At 28.5% G+C, this 13,250-nt stretch overlaps 2 protein-coding genes across 2 annotated transcripts; both read left to right on the top strand.

The window, feature by feature from the left end:
* Positions 1–6,005: 6,005 nt before the first annotated feature.
* Positions 6,006–7,464, top strand: LOC114190542. Its single transcript, XM_028079474.1, has one exon. It carries the CDS (start codon positions 6,367–6,369, stop codon positions 7,216–7,218), a length of 852 nt encoding a protein of 283 aa, XP_027935275.1. The 5' UTR covers positions 6,006–6,366; the 3' UTR covers positions 7,219–7,464.
* Positions 7,465–10,853: 3,389 nt separating this feature from the next.
* LOC114191314 (DELLA protein RGL1-like) lies at positions 10,854–12,509 on the top strand. The gene has a single exon (XM_028080484.1). It carries the CDS (start codon positions 10,854–10,856, stop codon positions 12,507–12,509), a length of 1,656 nt encoding a protein of 551 aa, XP_027936285.1.
* Positions 12,510–13,250: the final 741 nt, after the last annotated feature.

Here is a 13,250-nt window from a genome sequence, read left to right as displayed (position 1 = left end):
TTATATTTTCTAGTCCATTATGATAGTTACAGGATTTTTAATTTGAAATCTAAATAAGTTATATGCCAAATCTCTATATAACTGTCTAAAAATTACACTTAACGATTTTGGAGTTCATATGTCTTGAGTGGTTAATACTCATTAAGTCTTTATAATGGTTGTTTTGTTCTCTTTTTGATTTGCTTCAATCCTTTGTTTCAATCAACTTCTTTTGTTTGACGTTCTAAAAGGGGTAAATAACTTGCCTTGATTGCCTAACCAGAAGTAAATAATTGATTTCTAACGAATTACAAACGTTTTTAATGAGTTACATGTGTGTTTTATGATGTCTTTTACTTACCATTCATGTAAAATATTATAAGTTGTAATCCTTCATTTCATAAACTTGTCTTTTGATCGATTGAACAAAACATATTTCTATTTACTCTTAATCCCTCAACGACTCTCAATATTTTAAATAATTTGGTTGTACTTCTAATTATCCTCAACAAGTTTTTAAAGATAAAGTAAGAGTGAGAACTATTTTATAAAATAATAATTTCTCTACTCCATTATTTTTACAATTCCCTTGTCTCATGATTTTTAGTTAAATAAATTTTATATTTTTTAAACTACTCTACCAACCAAACATATTCCTAATAATTGGAATAACATTTATATACACAATACATTTTAGAAATGTGGTTATGAGAATAATATTTTTATATAATTATGTCTCTTTTTATACAAATATTTTTTACCTATAAAACATATTTATGATATTTTAAATAACAAAAAACACATAATCTCAAATTTATCTGGGAACAATATATGAAAATAAACTTAATATCAATAGCATATATCTTCAATAAATATTTTAAGTGCCAAAATAGAAATTTTTTAAAATACCACATACAAAATATACTAAAATTAAAATAAATTATTATTTTCTATATATTAAAAAAATATAAGGTAAACACCAAGAGACAATGTCATTGCTTAATATGTTAATGATTTGATTTAATTTTAAATATAGTCAACAATTTGTCTCATTTTTATTTTTTAAAAAATTTAACGATTTAAAAAATATAGTGAGTTGTTTTTAAAAGCGTACGTAAGCATTAAGGATTTTCCAGTTTTCGGCTCTGCTTGGTAATAGAGATGACAAATAAACTCGTCTTCGTGGGTATTATCCGAACCCGTCCCCGTTTTGACGGAGAATCCCCGCATTGACTGGGTATGGGTATGGGTATGGAGAATCCCCGATTTTTTCGATTGGGTATGAGGATGAGGATGAATATATCCCCGCCATAATACCCGTCCCCGCCATATTCCATTTCCGTTTAAATTATTAAAATATTCACAATTAATTAAATAACCCTATATATATATATTTATTTATTTCTTCTAAATATTTGGTTTGTCATGAAACTCATTCGCATCTCCAATATATTTTTTATCTTATCATAATCTTTATGTAATTATGTTAAAATGATGTATGTCAATTAAAAAAAAATATGTTTAACATTTGAATATTTCTATTATTTTTTAATATTTTTATTTATTGTATATTTTCCTTTCACATGAGAATGTTTAATACTCTTAATTTAAGTTTTTAATAGCATAAACATTTCATTTACTTGATAATATAAAAAAAAAAATCTTTACTTATTATTATTAATTTTTATTTCATTTCAAGAACTCTTTTATTTCGCTAAAACAATTTTTTTTATTTCTCAACCATTGAGTATATATGTTGATATTTGAAAAGTTTTCTTAGATCTCTAAGATATTTTTCATCTTATCATACCCTTAATTATACATTTGTTTTTCTTTGTGCAATTCCTTCCAATAGTCTCCAAATTGTTTATAAGACACACATTTGTTAATTTTTTAATATTTTTATTTTTGTTTATTTTCATCATGTAGAATACTATTTCGATAATTTTTATCTAATTATTTTTTATTTTCTAACTCATTACAATCATACTTTAATTTTTTCACTATAATTGTATAAATAATTTTTATTTACTACAATATAAAAATTTAATGTAATTGTCATGAATATTTTTTTATCACCATCCAACATATATTGGAGTTTAAAAGATAAGATCTATGATAAAATTTTATTATGTTTATTATTTATTTTTTGCGTCATTTTTTTATCAACCATTGAGTATATATGTTGATATTTGAAAAGTTTTCTTAGATCTTTAAGATATTTTTCATCTTATCATACCTTTAATTATATATTTGTTTTCTTTTGTGTGATTCCTTCCAATAGTCTCCAAATTGTTTATAAAACACACATTTGTTAATTTTTTAATATTTTTTTTGTTTATTTTCATCATGTAGAATACTATTTCGATAAATTTTATCTAATTATTTTTTATTTTCTAACTCATTACAATCATACTTTAAGTTTTCCACTATAATTGTATAAATATTTTTTATTTACTACAATATAAAAATTTAATGTAATTGTCATGAATATTTTTTATCACCATCCAACATATATTGGAGTTTAAAAGATACAAGATCTATGATAAAATTTTATTATGTTTATTATTTGTTCTTTGCGCCATTTTTTTATCAACCATTGAGTATATATGTTGATATTTGAAAAGTTTTCTTAGATCTCTAAGATATTTTTCATCTTATAATACCATTAATTATATATTTGTTTCCTTTTGTGTGATTCCTTCCAATAGTCTCCAAATTGTTTGTAAGACACACATTTGATAATTTTTTAATATTTTTATTTTTTCTTTATTTTTATCATGTAGAATACTATTTCGATAAATTTTATTCAATTATTTTTTATTTTTTATTTTTTAACTCATTACAATATTACTTTAATTTTTTCACTAAAATTGTATAAATAATTTTTATTTACTACAATATAAAAATTTAATGTAATTGCTATGAATATTTTTTTACCACCATCCAACATATATTGTAGTTCAAAAGATACAAGATCTATGTTAAAATTTTATTATTATGTTTATTATTTGTTCTTTGCGTTATTTTGATCAAGTGATGTATTATAACTTTTATTAGTGTATAAAATATAGATTCATTATAATTTAAAAAATTGAAGTAAACAAACATTTAAAATATATTTTAATTTTAAATATTTTTTTCCTTTTATATTTTTTTAAAAATATTTTTTCCTTTTATAGTTTTTTTAAAAAATATTTTTAAAGTTTATCAACTAGGTTTCATTAATGTTTGCAAATTTAATAAATATTTTGGTTCTCATTAGATTTTATTTGGTATTCTAATGTAAACAATTATAATTTATTTCAAAGTATTTGATATCAAAGAAACAACCATGCTCCTAATATTGAATATTTGATAATATTATGTTTCCTTTATCGTAATTTTTATTATTTTATGAAAATTAGTTAAAATTAATATTAAAGTAGTAAGAAAACGGGTACGAGTATGGGTACGAGATTATACCCGTTACCCGGTGAGGATGGGGATGAGACAAAAGTTTGATATCCGTTGAATTTGGGTATGAGAATGTGGATGAATGAGTATGGGATAGTGAAACCCGTCCCCGTGTCGCCCCGTTGCCATCCCAATTTGGTAAGCAGCAACGTTATGAGAAAAGTCACCTGCTGCTGACAGACACTTAGCATCGTCAACTTTTTCATCTCTTTCGAATCAATGGATTATCTATTTATCTTCTTCATAAGAATATATAATTATTTTAAATTTAGGATACTAAATATTCTTTTTCTAAATAATTCATTATTTTATAAAAATTAAAAAGTAATATAGATTATACTAATATAATGTAATACTCGACTCTAATTTGTAAATGTCTTATAAATCATTCATAAAAACCATTAACAAAATAAGCATAAATATACGGAAATATTTGGAAGAAAGAAGGTTTAAAAGGGAAAACATAATAATGCTTACTTGGTATATTTATCATTGTGAACAGGATGAATACACAGAGAATGAGATAATATAACAGAATAAACAAAAAAACAGAAAATTGAATATGAATATGATTCAAAACAAAAACTGATTATAGTTGAAGTCTCCTAAAACTTATATTAATGAGAGGATATTGAAAAAGAAAAACATTATAATATTGACTACGTACATTAATTATTACGAACAAATTGAACATATAAAACAAATCGATCATAAAAATGTATATAAAAAAAACTAAAAAAAAAACAGATAAATAAAAAACTACAGGAAAAATAGATAAAAAAATTAAATATAATTGTGAGAAAACTAATTACGGTTAAAAATCATATGCTAAGAAGACATGTATAATGTAGATTAATTTTGATAATCACTTATCATCTACCTTTATCGATCTATGAATAACATTATTATTTTTTAGTACTAGACTTTCTGTTTTGCTTTCTGTTTGGAAAATATTTTTCAATGTCTAAATTCTAACAATTTTTTTTTTTACAATTTAAGGTTAATGTAATACTTTTTTATTTTTTATTTCTTCTATTTTAAAATTATTTGAAAAAATATTACCTCATATTATAAAAAAATTGTAAAATTTTAATTGTAAAAATATCATTTAATTGTAAAAATTTAACTGTAATACCACCACATGCTATAGGGAGATTGAATTGGGTTATAAACCCACTTACGACTTTATTTATTTGGCATTACAGGGATGTTGGGTCTCAGACCATTGAATTCCCAATACTGTGGCCCACATCACCCCCACCTAACACTTGCACGTAACCCTTATTTCATTTCCTTTATATTTTATAAAGAATATATAATACTTTTTTTTTCCTAATCACAAACAATAATACATTCTTGAGTTTTTGCTTCCGTGTCAACTCTTCCCAAACTAAAAAACCTGTTCACACATCGGAGTTGTTATAATTATTTCAAATACTCTATATATGGTTATCTTAAATCTGCAAAGGGTTTGTGATAACAAGTTTCAGCAAATATCGCTTTACATAATATTTTTTTTCGCATTTGGAGTCTTGCGGAATTAGAGTTTCACCAGAATTAAGATTGGAGTTTTTTGTTGTTTATTTTGCTATTCAAAGATATTTAATTTAACTTACTTTTTAAACATTCGTTTCCAGAAGATGTCAAAGCAGCTACGAGAAGAAGAGGAAAATATATAATCCATACGGATCTTCTTAGTCAGTGTGTGTTTCCATATAAATTTTAAACTCTCTGGACAGTGATATGGATTATGATTATAGTAGAGACAAAGCCCTTTTCAACGTACCAAAACAGGGACCAATAATCTAACCCTTCAGCAACATTCATGAATTGATCAAACTATATTAACTACTTTGATTTAAAAATTCACCAATTCAGTTTGACAGAGGTCTGAACGAGTTATATCTGTCTATCTAGATCGAGTCAAATTGTAATTTCATTTATATCTCTTGTTTTGACTTTCGCAATCAATCAAGTTGGTACGCATTTTTTTTATTTGTCAAATGTGCGTATTTTAAAAGTACGGGTGGGTGAGCCAAAAAAAAAAAGGTTATATAACTATTAGATTCTTCATAATTATTCCCATAAAATTTGATTTATATTTAAAGAAATATCTGGTAAAATATAAAGAAGAAGAAGAAGAAGAAAGGAGTAAAATTGATTTTCACACTCTTCAACAATATTGCACTTTACCGGACGACCTAAACTCTAAGAATAGATTTCGATTCTACTTTCAACTAAATATCTATATGAGATACAATTCCTAACTCCCCTTAACTTAATAACTTCAACTGCAATTATATCTAATTCAAGCCAAATGTTATAGAATTTGGTTCGCAAATTGATGTTTATGGTAGTAACTTCAGGTATAGTTCAACTTGGCGACAGCCATCATTTTCAGATAAAATCAACACAACAAGATTACAATTAAATAGACACCGGATACGATTTATGATGCAAAAGCACATAAAATAACCACACATATACTGATTATTCTAGTTGTAAATCTGAGTGAAATTAGTAACCAAATTCTTGATGATATGGAGGAAGAGGAGTCCTCGAAAATTCAAAGTAACTCCATCATCCGTCAAAGATGCATTATTCAAAGCAGTATTTCATTTGTACCAAACCGATGGCAGAGGATAAATAACTAAACAAGGAATTTGTTATACATCAGGTAGATACGTATATTTAATTAGGCGAAAGGGAAATAAATATGAAAAGATAGTGATGAAATGAAGAGCATGTCGTATATATAAAATGTGAAGTAAGCAAAGCAAGCAATGGACGTGGCAACCACTTTTAAAAACTTGAGGAGGTCCAGAAAATGGTTGTTAAGTCACAAACAGAGAGAGAGGTTAACGTTGAACTTCCCGTGGCTTGCAAATAAAGAGGTGTGGTGTTTGTTTGTTGGTTGGATTGGAGTGGTTCATGATGATTGGAGCTTGGAAACAAACGAAGGAGTGGTTCAACCCAAGAGAGGTTTTCTACCTCCTCACCGTCGTAATCCTCAGCCTCCTCCTCCCTCTGTCTTTTCTTCTCTTGGCCACTCTCTCCGGTGCCCAATATTACCTTCAGACCCTGACTCTGTTCCAGTACTCTCCACACCACTTTCCCTATCTTTTCCACCTTGCCCTCCACATCAACCCATGTGTTCTCTACGTTTTGGTTTCCATTGTCAGCGTAGGGACCCTGATTCAGGGGCTCATGGGTAAAAACAAAATCTTTAGTGAGACGCCGTCCAAGTCCTCTTCTTCTCTCTCCCTAGCGTGGATTCTCCTATGCGCGTTCCAGGTTTGCGTCGGTTTGGGCATCGAGGGGAGCATTGCGGCGGGGCTTTACGAGTACGATGATGACGTGTCGGGTTTCGGCGCGGAGAGAAGCCTGCTGAGCAGGATGATTTTTCTGCTGGGCCTGCACGAGACCACCTATGTATGGTGTCGGATGGTGGTGAGGCCCGTCGTGGATGACACGGTATTCGCCGGGGCCCGAAAAGAGAGGTGGGTGGAGAGGGTGGGCCTGGCTGCGGGCTTGGGCATCTTGTGGTGGTGGAGGTTGAGGGAGGAGGTGGAGACTCTGGTGGTTGTGGCCCAGGTGAAGAACGAGCAATTGATGGATGTGGGAATCTGTGACTTTGTTGGGTGGTGGTTGTATTATCTCGTTGTGACCATTGGGATGGTGAGAATTGTGAAAGGTATGATGTGGATGTTCATGGTTTCTCTCTGTAGAAGAAGGCCAACAACAATGGAGGTGGAATCCAATCAGAACGATGACAAGGTGTAGATAGAGTTGACCGTTTCTCTATTCTCCTTTTCCTTTTGTTTTTTTTTTTTTTTGTTTTTTTGTTTTTACTTTCAAATTTAGCTTCTCTTACCTCAAATTTTTTCCTCTTCTCTCTGGTCAGAGACACTATGCCTTTGCAAAATTGTAACAAACGCGACACTAATATTGTATTGGAAACGTGTTATTGCTCAGCATGTCGATGATTATAGTTCTTTAACATGGCTTATTATTGGATGTGGCTATTTATAGGCATGACCTGCGACAAATCAATATGATATTGTTTTTTTTTTTTTTTATCGTTTAGATAATATAAGTTGTTTTGTTAGAACCGCGTCTGAAATAATCAATCCAAACCGTCTATAATAAGATTGGTTTTCGGTGCTAATCTCCTACAACCAACTTTAATGCGGTGATTTCGTTGTTAGTCAGAATAAATGCATTAAATGTGTTATTTATTGAAACTGATGAAAAATACTACATTATAATTCAATTTTAAATTTTGCAAAGATCCTAAATTTCTATTCACAATCAAGGTTAGCTGACTACAGGTGACGGGTTTTAGTGGGTTAACCTATTACATTGCCATTTATTGAATTAAAATGTAATAACAGTGAAAGAGTGTTTACAGATATAATTACTTTTACGTTTATATAATCTGTAATAAATTATATACGGGACTGTGTTTTGTTTCGAAATAACCTCAGTTCTATTTAATTTAAACTCAATAGTACTCTTTTAGTCTAAAACTATTTTGTTTAAACTTAATTTCAAAGTAATTGGTACATGATGCATTGCATTATATTGGGCCAGGATCTTGACATTTTCTTTCTGACTGTTTCTTCCACCTCCTTTTATTCTTTCTGCACCCATATTAAACCCATACACCTTAAATTATTCCTCACGCGTGTCTTTTATTTAATGAATTTTGGATTGTATAATTTAAAAATTATTTTGAATCGAAAAGTAGATTCTGTAATCTGTATTCTGAAATACATTTAATAAATATATTTGAAATGTGCATTTTAAAATGAATTTTTGGAATTAAAAATATCTTCTAAATTACATATTTTGAAATGTATTTTTTAATACATTTTGGAATTATTTTCAAATAAAAAATACCATTCAAATTACACAATCTAAAATGTATTTAAAAATTGTTTTGAAATATATGTTTCGAAATTAATATATTTTTGGATCCAGAAATATATTCCAGAGTATGTATGTATTCTAAAATATATTAAATATAAATTTTCCGAATTAAATGTTCCATAAGGTATTATTGAATTGAGTTATTCTTCAGAATTGGGTTGCAACAATTTCTTTTATTTTTTTTTAAATATATATTTGGTTCCTATTTTTTTGTGTTTATTTAATTTGATTTTTATTTTCCTTTTATATTCAATTAGATCTTTATTTTTGTCAAATTTTGGTTAATTCGGTCATTTTTACTAATGGTATTTAAATAATTAACGTTTTTTAACAATACATGCAACATGTCAATTCCTGATTTTATCATTTTTTTTAAATTTTTAATAATTTTATTTATTTATTTTTTTATTTTTTTTAATTTAAAAAAATTTCCACATTCCAACTCACAATTGTGTCTTGTATTATTTTTTTTTGTTCAATTTAGTTTCGATAATCATTATTTTTGTTCAATTTAGTCCCGATATTCATTATTTTTATTCAATTCAGTCCCTATATTTAATATTTTTCTTTAATTTAGTCTCAGTTTTTATTAAAATGGAACAACTTTTCCCTTACAAGTTGAGACCAAATTAATTTTTTTATAAATATCATATATTTATTTCTAAAATTGATATTATTATTAGTTGTTTTTGAAATTCAATTATAAATTATTTATATTTAATTATAAATTGAATCAATTGTTAGATTCAATTGTTAAATAGAATATATTATTTAAAATATTATTAAAATATAATTATTAAATTTTAAAAAAATATATATTAATATTTGTAAAATTGATATTTAAATCTAAAATATTTAATATTTTTATTACATTTTAGATATTAAAATTTAAAATATTTTATATTTAAATGTTAATTTTATAAATATTAATTTACTTTTGTACAATATTTATAATACTTGAAATATTTTTAAATATCAATTTTAAAGTACAAGTATTTTAGAATATAAATATTATAAGAAAACACTTAATAATTATATTATAATAATATTTTAAATAATTATATTCTATTTAACAATTAAATATATGAATTTTATTCAATTTATAATTAAATTTAGTAATTTATAATTGAATTTAAAAAATAATTAATAAAGATGTCATTTTTAGAAAAAATATTAGTATAATTTTTATAAAAGATATTAAATTTTGTGTTAATTTAAAAGCGGTGAAATTGATTCATTTTAACAAAAAAAATTAAAAAAGTGAAGTCGTCACGTAAGAGGATGAATTCACTTTTTCCAAATAGAACAAAATGTCATTTAACATGACGACATTATCTTTTAAAAAAATAAAGAAACCGGTCGGGAGAGAATGACTTCACCACCAATGTCGTCCTCCACTTTGATGACTTGACCCATTTTCGTAAAAAAAAAAAAAAAATAAGGAACTCATTTATACAAATTTAACTTTCAATAGACTCCAAAATAAAAAAAAATAAAAAAAAAACCCGTAGTCTCATAGTTGAAAGGTGTGAAGAGGAGTTTTGATGTACTTGACTAAAAAAACAACGAGGCAAGCCTGTTACAACATAATTGATTATGGTGGAGGATAACCTATTTTCTAGTTGTTTGGTAAACTCTTTTGCATGACTTAGAATTCACTGCAATGACATGTAAAAATCTCAAGCATAAAATTTGAATGATATAGGAATGGTGTAATGTAGGTCATGGGTTGAAGGAATTTGCTGTAGGTGTAACTCATAAACTTTCACAATTTTTCTTTGGTTTTTCTTCACTTCTTTTTAAACTAAACAATCTAAACTCCCTAATGCAAACAAAGTATAAATTGAAAAAAAAAATCTTCTTTTTCTTTAGTTTCAACAAAATGGCCTTATAATTAAAAGCCTTCATATATGCATCCTACCATACTAGACAAAAACATCTAGCCATGAATGTAACCAAAAAAATTCCTAGGAAACATCTCATGATGTAGCACAGTTCATGCTGCAGGACAAATTTAGCATATACTATCAGCAATCTATAGCATATTTCTCATATTTGTGTGCATGATAAAGTCTGTTTGATATTGTGGGACTTTTCTTGGAAATGGCCACTCCCTAATTAAAAAAGGCTATCCATCATTTTCCTCAACTCTCTCGTCACGCTGGCTGAACTTCTTAGGAACACTTATCGGATTAAAAATTATATCTATTACTCCATAGTTTGTATTGATTCGAACATTTGTTTCAATAATGATAAACCAACCATGGGTGACGGCGGCATTTGATGAAAACATCGAAATATAACATCAAAGTTGCATGATACTTCTCACGTTCTAGATAATGCATTTGATTTCTTCTACCAATATTATCCTCTAACAAATATTCCTTTCCGACCAAGAATAAGGACTGTGCAAACACCAATGTCGATATTTTTCTTCATAAGCTCATTGTTAATACCCTGCTTGATTAATTCAGCTGCAACGCAACATGGGAAGGGGTCCTTTTTCCTTCACACCTTTCAAATCCAACGAATTCCATGGCGGTTATGGCTCTATACAAGGAGAGGATGTTGTGCTCCAAAGGGAGCACACTTTCTCTTCAACAATGGAGTTAAATACTCACGAAGATCAATCTCAAAAGCAGCAACGTAGTTTCGATTTTGATCACGTGACGTCTGAGGAGTTCAACTTCGAATCTGTTCAGCCACCAAAGAAGTTTTCTTTTCAAGAAACTAAGGGACAAAAGGATAAACAAGTTCTGCCATCTTCTTTAGCATCACTAGAGCTCCTGAGCAATTATGGAAGAAGGTTCAATAAGATAGGGACGCAAAACATCAGGTGTAGTGTTGAAACTTGCTTCAGTCCTCAGAAGTTATCAACTGAAGAAATAATAAGAGTGGCCGGAGCAAGGTATCTTCAACACTCTACACAGTGGCACCATGATCTTTGCATCCCCATGCACCCTTATGGAATGAGTCTTGGGGTTTTATCGGAAGAAGAAAATAGAGGCGTGGAGCTCGCTCAGTTTCTTCTGGCAGCTGCTGAGAGGGTAGGGTGCCAGCAATTTGAACGTGCCAGCATGCTACTTTCCCATTTGCTGTGGAACTCTTCAGGCGGTGGTGGAAGCCCCGTTGAGAGAGTTGTTTTTCATTTCTCTCAAGCACTTCTTGAAAGGATCAAAAGAGAAACGAGTGGAAAAGTGACACTGAACAAGTGTGTAAAAAACGAGGAAAGGGAAATGATTGAGAAGCTAAGATTGGATACTAACATGGCTCTTACGTGCCATGAAAAAATTCCTTTCAATCAAGTAATGCAGTTTGCTGGGGTGCAAGCCATAGTGGAACATGTGGCATTTCAAACCAGAATTCATCTCATAAACCTTGATATTGGGTGTGGGGTGCAATGCACAGCTTTGATGCAAGCACTGGCTGAGAGGCATGAAAGGCAAGTTGAGCTTCTGAAGATAACCGCCATTGGACTTCAAGGTAAAACCAGACTTGAAGAAACAGGGAAAAGGTTAGTGAGTTTTGCTGAATCCTTGAACTTGCCATTTTTATATAAGATAGTTTTTGTCAGAAGCATCACAGAGATCAAGGCTGAGCAATTTGGAATTGAGGATAATGAAGCTGTAGCTGTTTATTCTCCCTATATGCTGAGGACTATGGTGTCGGATTTTGTTTCTTTGGAACACCTGATGCGGGTGATGAGAAAAATCAGACCAACTATAATGATAGTTCTTGAGTTGGAAGCAAAGCACAATTCACCCTCCTTTGTGAATCGCTTCATTGAAGCATTGTTCTTCTACGCGGCATTTTTTGACTGCATTGACACCTGCATGAAGCAGGATTACGAGTGCAGAATGCGACTTGAGGGAATATTATCAGAAGGGATACGAAACATTGTTGCTATGGAAGATGGAGAAAGAAGGGTCAGGGATGTGAAGATAGATGTTTGGAGAAGATTCTTTGCAAGGTATAGTATGGTGGAGACTGCATTTAGCGAGTCATCATTGTACCAAGCTAACTTGGTTACCAAAAAATTTGAGTGTGGGAATTTCTGCACTGTGGAAAGAAACGGGAAATGCCTGATACTTGGATGGAAAGGAGCCACAATTCATTCAATCTCAGCTTGGAAGTTTCTTTAATTTCATTTCGACTGTGATTTATTTCCATAAAATTTCCCTTTATGCTTCATTGATCCATGTATTTACTTAAGCTTATATTTCAATTTCGATGGAAAATAATTTTTTGACTAATAAATTTTAATAACTTTTTCTTACAATTTTCTGAGTGGTTTTTTATTTTATTACTTTTTCTTTTTTAATATTTCAAAATCATTTAGAAAATAATACGTAAGAAAAAATTATAAAAATTTAGTAGTTAAAATATCAATTTCTTATTTTATAATCTCTTGAAACTTTTTATTTGAAAGGTATTTTGTTTTTGTTAGGGATAACATTTCATCATTTTTATTTTACTTAATCTTATTATTTATTTTTTAAAATTAGTTCATAAAGTTCAGTCAATCAAAATAAATATAATTTGTTAGTTTTGTTTAGACCGGTCATTCTTAATTTTCAATTTAGAGGATGATAAGAATTACCAGTTTTTACCCAAAATAATTAATTTCAGCAAACAATTCACTATTTGAAAGAATCAATTTAATTTTCATAATTATTAAAACATCATTTTGAATAATGAAAATAAAAAGGCTAAGCTTACACATTTTTTTTTTATGAATTTAACTTGTAAATTTTCTATAAATAACATTCAAATAGAGAATTTATTGATAAAAAATAATTTAAAAAGTAATGGATTTAAAAAGAAAACATGAATGTTAAAGAAATTCAAAAAATTGAATTTACATCGATATATAAATAATAATT

This window comes from Vigna unguiculata, chromosome 7, assembly GCF_004118075.2.
Source record: "Vigna unguiculata cultivar IT97K-499-35 chromosome 7, ASM411807v1, whole genome shotgun sequence".
NCBI classification, from domain to species: domain Eukaryota; kingdom Viridiplantae; phylum Streptophyta; class Magnoliopsida; order Fabales; family Fabaceae; genus Vigna; species Vigna unguiculata.
This window is presented reverse-complemented; position numbering and strand designations above follow the sequence as displayed.